The sequence below is a fragment of the Carassius auratus genome, chromosome 24 (assembly GCF_003368295.1).
Source record: "Carassius auratus strain Wakin chromosome 24, ASM336829v1, whole genome shotgun sequence".
NCBI classification, from domain to species: domain Eukaryota; kingdom Metazoa; phylum Chordata; class Actinopteri; order Cypriniformes; family Cyprinidae; genus Carassius; species Carassius auratus.
This window is the reverse complement of record NC_039266.1, coordinates 20160614-20179799: the sequence shown is the minus strand read 5'-3', so window position 1 is coordinate 20179799 and position 19186 is coordinate 20160614. Positions and strand designations below refer to the sequence as shown.

Below are 19186 nucleotides of genomic sequence, written 5' to 3'. Positions count from 1 at the left end.
GCTTTCATTACCTCCAGATTAGATTACTGTAACTCACTGTACGCTGGGATTAGTCAAACAGCTCTTTCTCGTTTACAGCTGGTTCAGAACGCAGCAGCAAGATTTCTGACCAGGGCTCGTAAGCGGGATCATATCACTCCAGTTTTACAGTCTTTACACTGGTTGCCTGTACGCTATAGAGTTGATTTTAAAATTTTGTTAATCGTGTTTAAGTCACTACATGGTATGGCCCCTTCGTATATATCTGAACTTTTAATTGAACGCAGTGAAACAAGATCTCTCCGGTCATCAAACCAGAGACTATTGTTTACACCAAAGACAAGGCTGAAGTCCAGGGGCGATCGTGCGTTTTCATCTATCGCCCCAAGACTTTGGAATGAGTTGCCCTCTTCTATTCGATTAGCTCCCTCTGTGTTCATTTTTAAGTCAAGATTAAAAACCTATCTGTTTGACAAAGCTTTCATTTCTGGCTGAAGCACTGTGTTTTACCATTATTTTATTTATAGTTTTTTATTTCTTATAAATTATTTTAAATGGTTGTGGTACTTTTTAACTTTAAATTTAATTTTTAACTTTTACTTTTATCTTTATTGTGCAAATGTGGTGTGTGTTATATGAAAAGCACTTTGGTCAACCATGTGTTGTGGAAATGGTGCTATATAAATAAAATTGACATTGACATTGACATTGTTTACCTTGATGTAACTGTTTTGACACTGTCCACTTGAGTCTGGGATCTGGAAGTCACTGGCAAAGCCCATCTCTAGATGGTTTCCATCATGGGCGATGATAGTCCAGGAACATTCAGTATTGGCTGGGAAATTCTGAGGATAATTGGGAGATTTGATGGTGCCTGTATCAGCATGGATAATTCCTCCACAGCCTGAAGAAGAGAAAGAAATTTGAGGGGGGGGGGGGTAATTTAACATGTAATACGCCTTTTTTGTTTGTTTGTTTGTTTTTTATACCTGACGAGTCCGTTGACCAGGTGGCAGTAAATCCTCCTCTGGACACTGTATGATCAGCAAGGAACAACACAACTAATCTGTTGGAGCCTGATTGGATAGTTCCGGGAGAGTTGTGGCCACAGTATTGACCAATAACTGGGGATCCTGGTGAAGCTCCATTGAAGATTGTCACTGAATCCCAGGTGCACTGGCTGTGTTCCTCCACTTCAAAGTATGTAAAAGTGAGCTAGAATATATGGAAATTAAGTGACGTTAATGATGGACTTCATAGCTAGGGTTGAAAGAAAACAGTAAAAAAAACAGTTGACCCAAGAACCAGTCTTGACTTACAATGATAGTGTGGCCCACCGGAGCTTCGAGAAACCAAGCACAGCGGCTGGGGCTGGGGTAGTTATTGGGATATCCAGGGCTAGAGATGGCACCTCCCTCTCCACTTTGTGACCCCCCACATTCTGTGGAAAATCATGGTCAGTTGAGCTCATGAAGAATTTTAAAGATCAGAGATCCATCTGTTTAAGTGTAACCAATTGAACGATGGTACCTGAAAAGTAATACGTGGCTTTGAAGCCCAGATCACCCACAGCCTCATCGGACAGGAAGTGAACCCAGAGTTCAGGGGTGGACACTACTATGGGGACCATAGGAGGGGACTGACCACATAAACGAGCCAAAAGCTCTCCATTCATACCTCCTGAATACGAGGAACAGATAAAACATGCCATTATTGTTTTCTTATCACTAACAGCTTTAAAGTAAATGGTACATCGGATGGTGTAAATAGAGTTATGTCTCTCTTTCTGCTTTTGGAAACTCTTACCCAGTCTGAATTCCAAGTAGTCCCACTCGCATGTTTGGTGATGTTCTAGATGGAGCTCATCTATTATAACTACAATGGAAGAATTCATATGATGTGGGTTCTGGATCAGCCATTCACAGTTCAGGTTGTTGCTGTAGTTTCCATTGCCAAAGTCAGGTGAGGTGAAGTTTCCAGGTTGACTGAGTATTCCACCACACACTACCGAAAGGACAAAGATTCCCCAATCAAATCAGGAGTTAAAAATAAGCAAAAAAGTATATACTAAAGTCAGAGGTCTTTTATCTCACCTGCTGCCTCTTCTGAAGAGTAATCTGCCGTGAATCCACCGTTAGACACAGATGAATCAGTGCTGAAAATTACAAGCATAGTATTCCCAGAAGATTTCAACTGGGTACCAGTAGGGACTGTCCCACATAACCGACCCAAATGTGGGGCGCTTGGTGTCAGACCATTGATGACCTACCAACCCAAGAGTCAAAACAGTAAACCAATGATAAAGCACTGAATTGAACAATTTCCAGAGAAAGCAATACATAGTATAAATGCTCTAAAACTCTCTACTCTCTATCTCTCTGAATCATACAGATGACCTTACCTCCACATAGTCAAACATACAGGTACCATGCTCCTCCAGCCTCAGGTCATTGATCGTAAGAGTGACCCTACGACCGTGAGGAACAGTGATTCTCCAGCGGCATACTCGGCTGTGAGGGTAAAGATTGGGGTAGTTGGGAGATGATATGGTTCCAAATGGTGCGTTCAGATCTCCTCCACATTCTGTAAGAGCAAAAATAGCATCGTATCACCAGTTACCCAATTAACTGCTTCATAACCAACAGCATAGCTATATAAGTAATCATGTAGCAAATGCATTATCCAAAATAACTAGTCATGAGCTTTTTTTCACTGGACTATATGACCCTAACTGAACACTGCAAGAATTTAAAGACACTTGCCTTCGACGCTGGCTTCAAACGATAAACTAAACCCTCCAGCATTCCCGCTGCCATCACTGACAAACTTTACGTAAGCAAAACTGTCTCCAGTGTCCAAGGGGGCTGGAAGGCTGTTTCCACAGTGTTTCCCCAGCAGGCGACCTGGCGAGTAAGAAAAGGTTAGTTTACTATCTTTAACATTCAGAAAGACTCTCAACTCTCTTTTATGGAAGGTGGACCCAAACCTGAAGCATTGTATTCACGTATCTCCACATAGTCATTGTTACAACTGGAGGAGCTCTGCAGGTCAAGGGCAGTGTAGGTGAAGGTCAGATAGTGTCCAGTGGGACCTTCCAAGTACCATTCACAATTAGAGTTGTCTGGATAATTTGAGTTTGGATAACCGGGGCTTCTGATGATACCACTCTGACCAATGTAGGTACCTCCACATGTAGCTAAGAAGGGAAAGAACACTCTTTAAAACATTGAGATCAACCATAGATTGCTGGAACGTCATGGGGATTCAAAATGGATTACCAATGGAGTACTTGGCTTTGAAACCAATATGTGTGACGCTGCCATCAGTTCTGAATCGTAAATACATGGTGGTGCCGGATGAATGCTGTGTGGATGGGCGGGTGTTGCCACAAAGTCTGCCAATCAAACCAGCATCTGATGTGGGACCATCGCGGATCTCAATGTAATCATACATACACCTAAGACAGAAGATTGTGATTACATTTAATGGTCAAATGGTTACATGTACCAAAAATAAGCGATTTGATTCTTCAAAATATACCCAGTATGAGGCTCAATGTAGAAATCATCCTCAAAGTCAAGCTGTACAGCTTCTCCGTTGGGTACAGTGATTATCCATACACAGTCAATATTTTGGGGGTAGTTTGATGGATAGTTAGGAGACGTGATGTATCCTGGTGCATCTCCATCATTAAGCTCAATGAGACCACCACAAGCTGGAGACAAGCACAGAGATTTACTCTTATTATTTCAGGAATAACCCTTTATGATCAAATTAATCACAAATTTGTGGAATATTAGGAAGAAGTATTCACCTGAACTGTGGGCCTCAAATACCAATTTGAAGCCACTCGCCTCATTAGAGGCATCAGAGACAAAGTGGGCATAGAGGCCATTGTCTGTGGTTTGAAATGTGGATGGAGCACTTGATCCACAGAGACGTCCTGATAGAGTCGGTGAGTTGCCGTCAGGTCCGTTCCGTAACTAATACAACACAATCAAACTATGGTAGTCTTGTCCTTCATTTGCTAAAGACAAATTGCATGATGTACAAGCTCTGTTTTGGAGCAACTTTTTTTTATAGTCACTCACCTCCAAGTAGTCACCTGAGCTGCAGTGATCACCATAACCCTGTATTTGGAAAGGACTTTGGAAGGTTACGGAGACTCTAAACCCTGGGGTGACCATTACTTGCCAGTTGCAATTCATGTTGGGCTTGTAGTTCTGTGGATATTGAGGAGAACTTAGGACCCCTCTGTCTGTATGGAGGAAACCACCACAACCTGATGGAGAAGACAAAAAAGAAATAGCTCAAACTTAGTTCACAGCATCATCATGACAAGAATTTGTCTCATGGACTTGTTGTTCACCTCTGGAAAAGGTGGCATTAAAGCCCCTGCCGTTAATGCTGCCATCAGAGGTGAATCGAAGGAACATGGCATCACCAGTAGAGTGCAGAGAGCCAGGCAGCTCCCTCCCACAAACCTTTGTAATCAGTGGAGACAAGTTGGTGTCACCTTAAAAAAAAAAAAAAAAAAAAAAAAACATATCTTATATTAAGTCATGAAAGTCAGTTTTGAGTTGGAATTTATGTTTAAGTAATTTCATATGACAAAACCTACCATCTCTGATGGACAGACTGTCATGGAGACACGAAACCTCATCTTCCATGTCCAGAGAAAGCAGATTAAACTCAACAATAGAATTTGGAGACCGGATAACCCATGAACAGTCAAGGTTATGCTGATACAGCTCGGGCCAACCAGGTGAGAATAAGAACTGGGGATTGTCTCCAGTCATCAATGTTCCTCCACATGCTCCTGAAAAAAGACCAAAAAATAGCAAGCAATTGTGAAATGCTTTTCGATTTTGAGCTAGGTATGAGAGGCAGATTTATTAGGGAACTAACCTGGCTGTATAGTTGGCAAAGGACCGGAGCCCTGAACAGCAGTCCACTCAACCAGGAAGCCTTTCCCTCCAATCACAGTGTCAGATTTAAACTCAAGCGTTATAGTGCTGCCTGAACTTCTTACTTGGTTGGGCAGAGTCAGGCCACAGAACTCACCCAGAAGTAAAGCACTGGTGCTGGGACCATCAAATATCTAGGGAAGGAAAGCATTGATCTTCAAATCTCATCTATTTCATATGCCCGCATACACTTATTTTCTGTTAAACAATTATGGCATTTTAAACAAGAGAAAAGACCTTGAGCTTGTCATAATAACAACTGAATAGGTCCTCAATGTCAATGTCCAGGAATTGAATCTGGATGTGGGAATCTGAGTCCACTGTGACGGTCCAGCGGTAGTCTGCATTGTTTGGGTAGGTGCGTGGGTAAAGCGGGGAGGCTATCTGTCCCGAACTGCCCGTGATCTCATTTCCATAAACTGTAGATCGAGAAAAGAGTAAAGATATTCCCATGTAAGATTTTCTAACTTCAGGAGATTTTAACTAGCAAGACTTCCTTGTGCAACCAAAGCCAAGGTTTTTGGTGAACAGAATTACTCTTCCCAGGTAACAAGCATTAACCAACATAACCACTCAGGACTAGAATGGAAATACAGGCTAGTCTTAGTTGGTATTTTCAGTAGGATTCACATAAAAAAGAAACCGGTAATCCAACGCTCTGACTTACGGTGGGTGAAAACTGCTCTAAATCCAGCTCCGCTGACTGAGGAGTCAGAGACAAACTTAATCCAAAGAATGTGACCCATTATAGAGGTATAGTTGGAAGGAAGGGAATCACCACAGAAACGACCAACCAAAGAACCAGTGGAGTGTCCTTCGCGAACCTCTAGGTAGTCAGTACTGCAGTCTGAACTTTGTTGTAACTGAAACATTCTGCATCACAAAAAAAATACAGCATTGTTGATTTTGATGAGACTACTACATTTGTTAGATTGATGTAACATCCTGATTTGCTTACATGAAGGACAGTTGTAGACGGTTCCCAGGGGAACTGGTGATGGTCCATACACACTCCACATTAGGTGGGTATACATCAGGATAGTTCGGACTGTTAAAAGCACCCGACTCCATATACAGATGTCCCCCACAGCCTGGAAAAACATGTAACTAAATTGTGTGATACTGCAACCTAAAATGGGTTGAAAATTCATATGTATTTAGAAATAAACAGTCAAATCAAACCTGAAGTTGAGGCCGTGTAGGTTGCCCTAAAACCTTTCCTCCCTACTGAACCATCTGAGATGAAGTTTACCACCAGGGCATTGCTGAATGAAGTGACTGGGTGTGGCAACTCATTCCCACAGTAACGACCTGAACAAAAAAGGTCACTAGTTATTACTAACCATAAGTACATCAGTATTTTCTGAAAAACCAAACAAAATGTGATAAAGTGCCATAACCTAGAACTAATGTCTGATGTATACACACATATATGAGTGATATCCAATTGCGATCAGAGTACAGTATGTCTTTGACATTTCAACAAGGAACAGATTTTATCTTTACCAACAGATGGGGCTTGGTAATTGTCTCCATCCAGGACCTCCACACGATCATGAGAGCAGTTACTATTCACCATCTCAACCTCAAAGTCAGTGAAGGACAAAGTCACATGATTGACTGAAACAAATAAAAGACAGTAGACATCAGAGAATAACACAAGTAGTTTGAAGTTCAAAAAGCCTTGGTTTTGACTTTGAGATTATGGATGCCAAGTATGACCAGGGGACTTACATGGCTCCTGTGCCTGTATGATCCAGCTACAGTTCTGATTGGGTGGGTAAGAATATGGATAACGAGGAGAAGCAATCTCCCCACCCACATCATCAGCTGCTATAGTGGATCCACATGCTGGAAATCAATGAGTAAGCATTGAGGTAACAATGAAACAAACCATGACGAATTCAAAAAACAAAGACTGCACTCACCTTCTGAGAACTGGGCACTAAAGCCTTTTCGGTTCTGACTGTGATCTGACCTGAAGCGAACATAGATGACGTTCCTTGTAGACGTAATGGGAGAAGGCCTGGAGGCTCCACAAAATTTACCCAGGAGTGGAGAAGACTCATGGTGACCATCATGGATCTAGAGAGTACAAGTTTGCCAGAATTGTTGCCATCATGAGCTTTAACTTCATTAATTGCACACAGAAAGGACAGCTACTCACAGCCACGTAATCAAAAATGCACGAGGTGTGACTTTCGAGATCCAGATCAGTGAAGTTGAAGAAGACTCGATGGCCTACGTCCACAGTGATGACCCAGGAACAGTCCACATTGTCAGGATAGTTGCTGGGATACTGCGGAGAGTGGATCTCTCCATTGGGGGCGGTGACAATCCCTCCACATCCTGAATTTTTAAAAAGGGAAGATTTCAGCAAAGTCTCCAAATTAATGGCATATATAGTGGCATAGTGATGAATTTTCATAACTGACAGCTGACTAACCTCCAGGAACTTCTACCCAGGTTGCGTTGAAGCCTCTGCCACTCACGACGGCATCAGATGTGAATCGAACGGTGACAGTGTTACCCGTGCTGGCCACCTGCAGAGGGTTACTGGGAGGGCGTGTGGTGCAGAGCTGGGCCAATCGTGGAGAGGAGAGGTCAGGGCCTCCATACACCTGGATAAAGGTCAAAGGTGAGGCAATATTTACAGACTATCATTTTTGAAGAACAGGATAATTTCAAAATGCATGAAAGTCACTATTACATATAAAAGAATAATAATAAAAAATAATAAATCAAGAATCAAACCAAGTGGCTTCAAAATTATACTAGAGCTTTTCTTAAACCTAGCTTGACTGTTGATGATATGACTTTTATCCAGCTATTCACAAAGATAAATGTTTTTATATTAGTAATTAACATTTTCCACCAAGTCTGACTACCAGAAAGTGTAACAATATTAAATTTGAACAGAAACATACATTTTTAATACATACTGTTTTACATTATGATATAATTTGCAAAAAAAAGTTTGCTTGTGTTACATCTCTTTAGGGTGAATAATGCTTTCTTTTAGTTTGTCTCTTGTGTGTTTAAATAAAGTTGTCTTATTTACTGTACAGGAAGTGATGAGAAAGCAAGAATGGCATGTAATAAACCATCAGAGCTGGGTAGATTACTTACAAATTCCAGTCCGTTACTGATTCCAAATTACATGACAAAAATTGTATGTAGTAACTTAATCCATTACATTATATATTTTAGGTAATATAATCAGAGTACTTTTAGGTTACTTTTAACCTTAATCGTTTATCATTTTACCGGTTTATTATGATAATATTCTACCATACTGTAATCAATAGAATCATTAAAAAGTAACTGTGGTCTGGTAACAAGTATTTTAAAAATGTAATCTAATCTTATTACAAGTACTGAAGCTACTAATTTTTGGAATCTAATTATGTAATCCACATTACATGTAATCAGATACTACCGAGCTCTGTAAACCACAGGCCTCTAAAATTAAAACAATATCTGGTTTTGGTCTGGCATCTGTGTGGCACAGAAGTGTGTGTTTGTGTGCATGTTAGTCTCTAAACCCTCTCACTAAGCTCTGATTTCCTGTTAATTTCTGCCCTGTTGGCTCCATTCAGTGCTAGAGTGGAGGTCAGCATTCCACAGGTCTACACTACAAAACATACACCCACAGAGCCCAGCAGATGCCAACGGGGCACAGCCATATAAACACACACTTGAATTTTGATCTCATAAAGATGGACAAGTGAGCCATCATTATGACAGAATATCACCTAACACTTATTATTAAATAATTCAGAATACTTGCACATTTCTAACTGGGCAGAATGCACTGTATACTATTATTTTTCAAAACACTGGGAACTGAGGGTAGTTGAGTGTACTGCATTGTGGGATACATTATCTCATGAAGTGAGTGAGTGAAGTGACATACAGCCAAGTATGGTGACCCATACTCAGAATTTGTGCTCTGCATTTAACCCATCCAAAGTGCACACACACAGCAGTGAACACACACACACACACACCGTGAACACACACCCGGAGCAGTGGGCAGCCATTTATGCTGCGGCGCCCGGGGAGCAGTTGGGGGTTCGGTGCCTTGCTCAAGGGCACCTCAGTCGTGGTATTGCCGGCCCGAAATTCGAACCCACAACCCTAGTGTTAGGAGTCATACTCTCGAACCACTAGGCCACGACTTCAACCTCAAAAGTAGGCTCAGGTTGCAAATGTAATAGTGTGTATTAAATGCATACATATATTTTGCTTACTGTTTTTATTTTTATATATCTTCATACCTCCAGCTTGTCGTAGTTGCAGTCAGGATGATATTCCACATCGAACTCAAGGATGGTGATGGAAATGCTACTTCCAGGGCTTGTTTGGATGTGCCAGATGCACTCACGGTTTGCTGGGTATTTGTTTGGATAGCCAGGGCTGGTGAAAGCACCAATGGGCCCGGAGAGTTCCCCACCACAACCTGCAGGGAGTAACAGTCAGGTACTTTGGCTTTTTCTTCCAGTTTTTAATCAGGGATCCACATGAAAGTTCAAAACAGAAATTCTGATTCAAATGTAACAGTCTTTTGAAGGGGACCAAAAATCACTTTTTTGACATGTATCATGGCACTAAGCAAAGCACCATGGAATTATCATCTTATACAGTATCACTACATAATATTTTGTAACTTGTTTAATGTAAATTCCTGTAAAGTGTGTGTGTAAATGTGGTCAGGGATGCTGGAGTGTTGCATTACAGTGTACAGACAGGAAAAAATGCTTCATGTCAAGCTTATCAGAGGAAATATAAAGCCATATTGACCCTCACCGCAAGAAAGGCAGTAGCAACAAAACTAAAATGCGGTCAGTGTAATGTGATATTCATGGTCAGATCGGATTCATCCTCTCCACCCCCACTCTCTTAATCAATAACATCAATCTCAACAGCGTCCACATGTCTGTGAGAGGACAAAGGAAGGGTGGAGCTACTTTTTTCATTTCCAAAATGGATCAACTGGCTTGAAATACTTTATTGATTTGAAGAATTTCTACAGCACCTGCATTTTTTTTATCCCACAGTTTCATGTTTTAACTTTCTCTTATTATAGGGATATTTCGATCTCTTCTATCCCTGTGTCTTTTCAGATTGTTTTTAGTCTTTGTTTATCATTTTTTTCTCTCCTTCAGCAAGGTTTTTACAGCTGCAAAACAGTGCCGTTCATGTTACATAATAACATTAGTGTTCATTCTCTACACATTGTGTCCATGGAAACCAAGACCATTTCCTTCCAAAAAATGACATCATCACAGACAGAGGTTCCATGAATAATTAAAGGTTCAGAGCGTATGTCTCTCTCTCTCTCTCTCTCTCTCTCTCTCTCTTCTGTGATCCTGCTCTCTGTGCAAAAATAACAGTCCACACCCTTCAGCAATGTTACTCGATGTCTCACAAGCACAAGGACAGAGAAACATACACATGAAAGTGTGGGTTATCGCACTAATAGATGGCTGACTTTGTGACACTTTCATGTCTTGGTATATCTTCTTTGATATACAGGTAGGAGATGGATTAAATTAAATATAGGTATTGGGTGTGACATAGCAAAAGTTAAACATGTGTGTCTCCCAAGACAAGAGAGCAAGGACAGAGCTTTCTTGGTTTGTTCTCTCTAGAGGAGCCTCGTTTTCCACACAGTCATTCTGGAACAGATTTTTGCTGGAAATAAGCTAATACATGTGCAGAAAATCCACTACAATCCCCAAATTCTACAGCAACAGCAGTTCTTACATTTAATCTGCCCTTTCATTCTTTGCTAGATTCATTCATCACTGGTAATCAGCTCTTTCCCTGCTGGCCAATCAAAATGAAGCTTTTCTAAGTGATGTCACTGCGTTGCCCATTAGGACTTCTATTTGTCTTAGAGATTTAGTGACATCATCACTCAAGAGACTACAGGTCACTGACTTCTGGAAAGATGTGCAGTGCCCAGCAGTGACTCTTTATATGTATTTCCTTCTGTTGCGAGTAGCTCATCTGCCTTTTCACTGTCATACACGTTTCACACCATGAATGTGGTACTTTCCATGAATACCCATCTTTCCATGAAGTCCCAAGCAGTTTAAGCACTATTTTTGTGCTTTATTTATGAAAAGCATATGATCAGCCGTGCATTGGTTCTTACCATTCTGGTACCAGTCCATCTGAAAGCCTCTGTATGAGATGGACATGTCGGAGCGGAACACAATGTGGAGGCTGGTACCGGTGGTGGTGCCGGCAGGAGGAGGCGTGTTCCCACAGAATGTACCAATCAGAGTAGCCTGATCGTTTGGACCATCATAGAGCTAAACGGGAACAGAAAGTGAGATTATTTCTACAATACTTTCTAGTCGTTCCAGTAAAAGATAGTTCTGACATGTTATTTACTAAAATAGATCTGCCATGACTTTATTTTAGCTAATTGCCATGGGAACATTTTAATTTAGTTTAACATTAACCACTAAATAACTAAAGCTGAAATAAAAACCAGTAAACACTATATTATTGAAGCCTGCTTTCAACATGGAATAAATAAAAAAGGTAATTGTGACTTTTTTACTGTATCTCACAATTCAAGATTTTTTTTTTTTTTTTCGCAATTGCGAGTATATATCTCGCAATTCTGACTTTATTTCTCATTATGGCGAAATACAAGTTTATATCCTGCAAATCTGACTTTTTTCTCAAAATTTTGAGTTTATCTTCCAATTCTGAAGAAAAAATCCAGACAATTATACTATACAGTATTTCTGACATTGATTGTGACGCAAAAATGGTAATTGGTACATGGCAATTAGTAATAGGTAAAATGGTACATTTTGTTGAGAAAATGTACACAGTTATCGAACCATATCAAAACAATTTACATATTGCTGAGTACAGTGACCGATTGTGTAATGTCATAACCTAAACAAAATAGCAAGAAAATAAAACAAAAGGTGAAAACTTAGTGAATTTGAAAACTTAAGTCAGATTAAAGTGTGAAACATTGTTTCTCCTGCTTTATGTCTCAAGAATAAGTGACTTTTCACAGGAAATACAACAAATGACATCACATCAATAATTCAGACCATCTGTTCTACAGCCTTAGGAACAAAAGTGTGCTGTAATATTGTTGGCTTGTGCACAAAATCTGACATTCCTTAAGGAAAAGGTCATCGGAGTCCAAAATATCCAACACAACTCTCTATGTATTTACCCAGCTGATGAATGCCTATCTATGGCATGAGGTTTATGAAAACAGAGCATAGCCTTTCTCAAGAGTGCCTGAGGGAAAAGGCAAAAACTCGACATCTCTACAAGAGGCCCCAATGATGTCATCACTGTTTGGATCGCCATGGTGATGAGTGAATGGAGAGGAACTCAAAGTACCCATTGTACATTTCGAAGACTCTGCCAGTAAATCACTGCAGTGTAACTGAATGACAAACTGTCCAGCATGAATTAGACTACTTGAGCCCTTCACGGAGAAATAAGATAATACAAGCTTAAAAAGACATGTAGATGGTCCTCGAGTCAGAAAAAACAGCATTCACAACCCATTTCAACTTCTAAACGTGACATATTTCAGAGCAAAACAACATATTCAATGAGACACGGGGCAGGGCTTGAGTCCATCCATCAGGAACTGATTGGCTCATGAATAGTGGGTGTTCCATACCGAACTGAAAGTTAAAGGTCAAGTTCATCATCAAGAGCATCTCAATGCATCCTTTTTCTTATTCACATCTATTGTTATTTCTCTAACCTTTTCAAGATTTCAGGCAGTTAGTAGCCTAAAAGGATGCCTAAATGGCTAATTGGCTTTTAGGTAATATTAACATCCAGTGTGACCTTTGTGATCTCAACCATTAAAGGAAAGACACTTCAGAGACATGCAAAATGTGACCAGAAAGTCTATTAAGTAAGAAGATACAGTAGGGTCCATTTTCATTTCATGTTGACTTTCAGCAGCAAAATTGGGAATGTTTTAAAATGAGGCTTGACAAAACATGCGCTGACCTTCACATAGTCATAGGCACATCCAACGTGATCCTCCACCTCAAAGGTTATAAAAGTGTAGTTGATGGTGTTGCCCATGGAGGCTTGGATGGTCCAGCTGCAGTTGGCACGAGATGGGTAGTCATTGGGGAAGTTCAAGCTCTCTATCTTTCCCCGGCTCCGGTTGGCGATCAGCACACCCTGGCAAACTACAGGAGAAAATGTCATGTAAGAACTTTTAGGGAATATTTACACCAGTTTTAAGGCAGGAATACATTCAAACTGGCGGCATCTTGTCATAACGGCTTAAGCTGGATTTGACCCTGCAGTAAAGTTTAGAGTCTGGGAAACACACTGGCATGTGATCACTGACAGCCAAAGAAAAGGCAAAAGACTGAGAGAATGCACAAAAGAAGAGCAATAGTGCTGCACTGAGCAATAAACTGTGACATTTCACCTCCACAAACATAATTTAAAACAAGACTAAAAAGCAGAGAGCCAAAACAAGTCTGTGACCTCTGGGTGAACTCAACTGCCAAATACAAATACAAATACATACGATTTAAAACAATAGTAATGTTTATTATTCACTTTAAAAAAGTACCATGTTATTCCCATGTTTTTGGGAATACACCATGGTAATACTATGGTATTCTTTTTTTTTTTAAGAACCATTGAAATATCATTGAATACACTGTAAATGTGGTTGTCTCACTCAGTATTGTTTTGTCTTGTTTTTCAGTACAAATATATTTCTTATAAGTTTCAAATTTTTAAAATAACTTTCATGAATCAAGATATAAAATTGACTTTAAGATCATTAAAGGGATAGTTCACCCAAAAATATAAATGTTGTCGTAAGTTTCTTTCTTATGTTGAACACAAAAGAAAATATTTTAAAGAATGCTGTTAATCAGCATTGACTTCCATAGTATTTCTTTCCCTACTGTGGAAGTCAATGGAGACCAATAAATGTTTGGTTCTTCAAAACTTTTTTTTTTGTGTTTGTTTAACATAAAAATTAAATGTATACAGCTTTGGAACGAAATTTTTTGGGTGAACTATTCCTTTATTTATTTAAAATCTTGAAAAAAAAAGTATCAAATTTAAGTGAGTTTTTACTTGAAAAAGATTCTGACGATGAAAAACTAAAAGTTTTTTCTTCATTATGTTTTCTTCCTCGTTAGAAATGTATCTTGTTTTTAAGTATAAAATAAAATTTGAATTAAAAAAAGCCATTTTGCTTCTCAAGTAAATGTACATTGATTAAAAAAAAATTGCAGTGTATGAATATATTCCATAGTAGGAATGTACAAAAAATTCTGTAGTATTTCCATCTGATGAAAAGTGAAAACAAATGTAAAAGTATATATATATGTGTGTGTGTGTGTGTGTGTGTGTGTGTGTGTGTACTGTGTGTATATGTATTATGTAAATATAAATACAAATACATAGAGTATATATTTTGAAAATATTTGCATATATTTACATGTATACATATATATATTCATATAATTTATTTAATATTATATACAAACATAACACACATATATATATATGAACAGTACACACACATATTTAATGTAAAGAACAACTCTTTTTTGGGGGGAGGGGATTAATCACAATTCATCTTTTGAACGCACTAAATGTATCCATCTTTTTCATGGTTTTCTGGTTTGCTCACTCACTGGTTTGGTAGTTAGCCAGAAATCCGCCTGTGTGGATGATGCTGTCTGTACGTAGTTTCACGTACATGTTCTCTCGGGAGGAGCTGATGGGTGGAGGAATCTGATTTCCACACAGTTTGGCCACCTCAGGAGAACTGGTGCTGTCACCATCATACACCTGGTAAAACATATACACATCAGGAAAAGATTCCAACTCAGTACCTTTCAATAGCGAAAACTAAAATTCGATGCTCTCTGACCGCCAAGTAGTCGTAGTAACAGTTGATGCTGTTCTCCAGGTGAAAGTCTCCAAAGCTGAGCTCGACTTTGCTTCCTGCACTGGTTTTTATGTGCCAGTAGCATTCGGCGTTGGCGTGATATGGCAGGGGGTAGTTGGGAGAGGTGAAACCTCCCACACTTGTTGTCAATGTCCCACCGCAACCTATAATAGAGACACATGGTAAGTCTGAGATGGTGTAATATAGTATATATTTATATTTAAAGTATATATTTGCTGGTTTGCAAGGGACGTCCCATAAACATTGTTCAAAATGTATTCATCTGATTCAATACTCCATGCATACCTGTCTGTGTGCCATCCCAGTGGGCTCTGAATCCCCTGTAGGTGAGTGAGTGGTCAGATCTGAACTTCAGCCACAGTCTGTTGCTATGTGACACTATGATTGGTGGACCACTTGTTCCGCAATATTTACCAATCAGGGGGGATGTTTCGTAGCCTCCATCTCTGTAGAAGAAGGGAAAAGTGTTTGAAAACCAAAACGTGACTAAATCACTGACCCAAGATGCTGGAAAAGTTCCTCACCTGATCTCTAAATAGTCAAAACCACAGGAACTGAACCCCTCCAGAAAAAAATCTGTGACATTCAGCATGATCTGCATGTTGACTTCCACTATGATTTTATACACACACTCCCGATTGCTGGGGTAATTGTCAGGATAGTTGGGTGAGCTGAACTCCCCGGTGGGTGTCCTAAACACCTTACTGCAATCTGCATAGACAAAACAGGAGATATGACACAACATTTTGTTCCTTTGTATATCTATCTCTACATACAATGGAATGACAATAACGCTCACTTGACTAGACCTGAAAAAGTATTTTAAAACTCAAGCTTCACTATGAGGCATGTACTTTCATGGCTTTTCAAACTGGATTTGCATATCCAATTACTGCAATAAAATTATACCTGTGCTCGCATTGATGGAGACATATTCAGCAGAAAAGCCTTCCGCAGACAGACTGGAGTCAGAGACCAGCAGGACGGTCATCAGACTATCAGTGCTGGTTAGAGATGGAGGAACGGCGCGCCCACAGAACCTGAGCACAAAATAACCAACATTTTCCACTATATCCATTTCCAAATCTTCAATTAAGGGATGACTGTGGCCAAAATGGTCAAATGTCTTGGTTTACCTGCCCATAAGAGTGCCAGTCAGGGCTGTGCCATTATCGTAGACATCCACATAGTCGTATCCGCAGTTGGTGTGGTACTCCAGGTTGAAGGTTGTGAACGACAGACGGATGAGGTTGCCAGGTTGAACGGCGATATACCAGGTACAATTGGCTCCATGAGGGTAGTCAGTGGGATGTCCTGGGCTGGTGAATGAACCTGTTGGTTCTGTAAGAGTCTCTCCACAACCTGCAAAAATGAACACAAGTGTTGAAATCCTTTGAAAATGCTTGAATCAATGGAGACGGAGTATGTGCTGCAGTTGTTGTTTGCATAGTATTTGTGTGTATACTGTGTATATTTATTATGTCTATATAAATACTGTATACACACATAAATGTATATATTTGAGGAAAATATGTTGTTTATATATTTTTATATTTTTATAAATATAAATATTATTATTATATATAAACATATTTTTAATTTATTACATGTAAATATTTAAAAGAAAATACTGTATGTGTGTATTTATATACACATAATATATATATATATATATATATATATATATATATATATATATATATATATATATATAAACACACACACACACAGAACACACATATGCAATGCAATTAATCGTGATTTATCGTTTGACAGCACTAATATATATATATATATATATATATATATATATATATATATATATATATGTGCATGTATGTATGTATATGTATATATATATATATATATATATATATATATATATATATATATATATATATGTATGTATGTATGTATATATATATATATATATATATATATATTTTTTTTTTTTTTATATAAATAAAGACTACAATAAAACCTGTTAATTGGTCAACTGTAAGTTACATTGCCATATACAGTGAATTTTTTTAAAATCCTATTATTTGTAATTTTACTGTGCAATACTGTGAAATGTATGTTTTTTGGAGAAACCAACTATGAATTATTAATTATATTTTGTTAATTATATTTTATGTTTGTTACAAATGTTTAGTGTAATTTAGTTCATGTTATTACATTGTTATTTACTGCAAATTGAAAAGAATATTTTTTACTTTCACGTTGAGAATGTGCCTGTTTGGTCTGTTTGGTAGGCAGCTCACTAGGCAGTATATCAAATATATTTGAACAAGCTTCTGCACATTTGAAAACAACAAAACAAAAGTCCACCTTGCTCTGCAGACGCAAACTCAGCAGTGAAACCATGGTTGGAGACAGATGAATCTGTTTTGAAGCGGATGAACATGGACTTCTGGGTGGACTCCAGCATGGGAGGCATGTTAATTCCACAGTATCGACCAATCAGAGGGGAGTCTATGCTGGGACCATCTCTCACCTGAGTAAAGAGTGCCGTTTCAGAAGAAATGTAAAGTGTAATCTGTATGCTGTCTGAATAGGATTAGCGTGATGCTAATGTTGTACCTCAACATAATCGAAGACGCATGTGCTGCTTCCCTCAACGTCAAAGGTGAGGAAGTTGAGAGTGACCACATAGCCTTCAGGTTGGTTAATGACCCACTCGCACACTTTGTTGTGGGGATAGGGGTCAGGGTGCATGGGAGTGCGAATCTGACCGCTTCCAGAGAGGGTTCCTCCACAAGCTAGAGAACAGTTAGAACAGTTAAATTCCAATATTGTGTTTAATCTTACGACAGGACACAGAAAGTAAGGTAAAATGTTAGGGGCCGTTCACGCAGAATGTGGTTTTGTTTTCCACAGTGCTGCATTGCCATTGTTTTGCTTTTATGTAAACATAATGTAAATGTATCATTGCACTCATGTCTCATGTTGTTTCCACTGTTCTAAAACCACAGCAAGTCAAAAGTTTTAAAAACTGCATCTCTAGACCTTGCTTTTTCCCACAATGTTTTTTTGTGAATGGTCGGTTTTCTTTGCAGCATACATTGTTCTACCAAATAAAATCATACATATTCAGAAAAAAATAAATATAGTTATGCAATATAATTAATATTATCAACAATCTCATGTGTTTAAGACAATGCATTTAGGCCCAAGACATCCTCTGCAGTCTGCACATCATTGCATAACAAAATTCATAGTACAGTGTATGCACACATAAGGGTTATTATAGTTAATAGGATTATAACTAAAATTATACTGAAAAATTAAAGTTTTTTTTTTTTTACTGGAAATAAAATTAATGTTAACTGAAATAAAATAAATATAGAAAACCTTATTTTTAGTTTAACTTGATGCACAAAAATAACAACAACAAAAAATTACTAAAAACATACTATAACACCCCAATATGGAAGATCTGTCGCTACTTCCTTGTTAATGCAAAGGGACCACATCAAAATAAGACCAAATGCTTGTAATGTGCAAAGTATGTTTCTGGCCTTGTTTTTCCTGATTTTACATAAAAAGAAGGTTTCAGTGTCTCACCAAGTTCGTACATGGCCCTGAAGCCAGCACGGGACACAGAGCTGTCAGACTTAAAACGAATCCAGAGTCCATTAGCGGTGGACAAGATTGGTGCTGGCAGGGTGGTGCCACAGTACTTCCCAATGAGTGGGTCGGTCTCACCAGTCCCGTCTCGAACCTAAAAGAGATTTGACTTGGTAATGCCACTGAAATGGCGATGTTTAAAGATCAAAAATGCTATTTACTTCTCCTCTCATCAACATTAATTACACAAATCATACCTCAACAAAATCAAAGAGACAGCCACTATGAGTCTCCAGGTCCATGTGGGTGAAGTTAAGAGCCGCTTTTTCACTACGTGGCATTCTGATTATATAAATACACTGCCTGTTGTGAGCATAGTTATTAGGCCAGTTCGGAGAGATGATGATGCCTTCTGTGTCTGTAAAGACGCCTCCACAGCCCGGGTCAGCTGATGGCACAGAATAAATTGAATTACACTCAAGCATTTCATCTCAATTTTACAAGTCAACTGGATCAAGTGTTGATCCAAGCATCATGTTCCTCTCTGAGTTTACAACCCTTTTAATAACTCCAATAAACTTTTTTATGAGCATTTGAAAGGACAGTATTCCACTGATGGATCTGTTAAAATGATCCATAATTTAGTTTCTGGAATTACTGCTAATGCATTATGACTGCAAACAAGACAATAGTGCCGGAACATTCA

General features: G+C 38.9%; 1 protein-coding gene across 1 annotated transcript in view; it reads right to left on the bottom strand.

The window, feature by feature from the left end:
- LOC113042563 (cubilin-like) overlaps positions 1 to 19186 on the bottom strand; it is a 39928-nt gene that overhangs the window by 12435 nt on the left and 8307 nt on the right. Inside the window, exons 16-53 of the mRNA XM_026201505.1 lie at positions 18738 to 18928; positions 18478 to 18634; positions 17494 to 17672; positions 17242 to 17407; positions 16047 to 16272; positions 15820 to 15950; positions 15435 to 15621; positions 15196 to 15356; positions 14872 to 15053; positions 14633 to 14789; positions 12966 to 13153; positions 11110 to 11269; positions 9227 to 9408; positions 7393 to 7567; positions 7114 to 7295; positions 6875 to 7031; positions 6681 to 6797; positions 6453 to 6566; positions 6129 to 6257; positions 5905 to 6037; positions 5614 to 5819; positions 5184 to 5365; positions 4888 to 5080; positions 4601 to 4798; positions 4349 to 4495; positions 4071 to 4261; positions 3794 to 3962; positions 3520 to 3694; positions 3258 to 3436; positions 2966 to 3175; positions 2742 to 2882; positions 2381 to 2562; positions 2073 to 2244; positions 1786 to 1983; positions 1510 to 1659; positions 1299 to 1420; positions 969 to 1194; positions 696 to 883 (exon numbers count right to left, since the gene is read on the bottom strand). Of these exons, the coding sequence (XP_026057290.1) occupies positions 696 to 883; positions 969 to 1194; positions 1299 to 1420; positions 1510 to 1659; positions 1786 to 1983; positions 2073 to 2244; positions 2381 to 2562; positions 2742 to 2882; positions 2966 to 3175; positions 3258 to 3436; positions 3520 to 3694; positions 3794 to 3962; positions 4071 to 4261; positions 4349 to 4495; positions 4601 to 4798; positions 4888 to 5080; positions 5184 to 5365; positions 5614 to 5819; positions 5905 to 6037; positions 6129 to 6257; positions 6453 to 6566; positions 6681 to 6797; positions 6875 to 7031; positions 7114 to 7295; positions 7393 to 7567; positions 9227 to 9408; positions 11110 to 11269; positions 12966 to 13153; positions 14633 to 14789; positions 14872 to 15053; positions 15196 to 15356; positions 15435 to 15621; positions 15820 to 15950; positions 16047 to 16272; positions 17242 to 17407; positions 17494 to 17672; positions 18478 to 18634; positions 18738 to 18928 (6503 nt within the window). The remainder of the gene's footprint in view (positions 1 to 695; positions 884 to 968; positions 1195 to 1298; positions 1421 to 1509; positions 1660 to 1785; positions 1984 to 2072; positions 2245 to 2380; positions 2563 to 2741; positions 2883 to 2965; positions 3176 to 3257; positions 3437 to 3519; positions 3695 to 3793; positions 3963 to 4070; positions 4262 to 4348; positions 4496 to 4600; positions 4799 to 4887; positions 5081 to 5183; positions 5366 to 5613; positions 5820 to 5904; positions 6038 to 6128; positions 6258 to 6452; positions 6567 to 6680; positions 6798 to 6874; positions 7032 to 7113; positions 7296 to 7392; positions 7568 to 9226; positions 9409 to 11109; positions 11270 to 12965; positions 13154 to 14632; positions 14790 to 14871; positions 15054 to 15195; positions 15357 to 15434; positions 15622 to 15819; positions 15951 to 16046; positions 16273 to 17241; positions 17408 to 17493; positions 17673 to 18477; positions 18635 to 18737; positions 18929 to 19186) is intronic.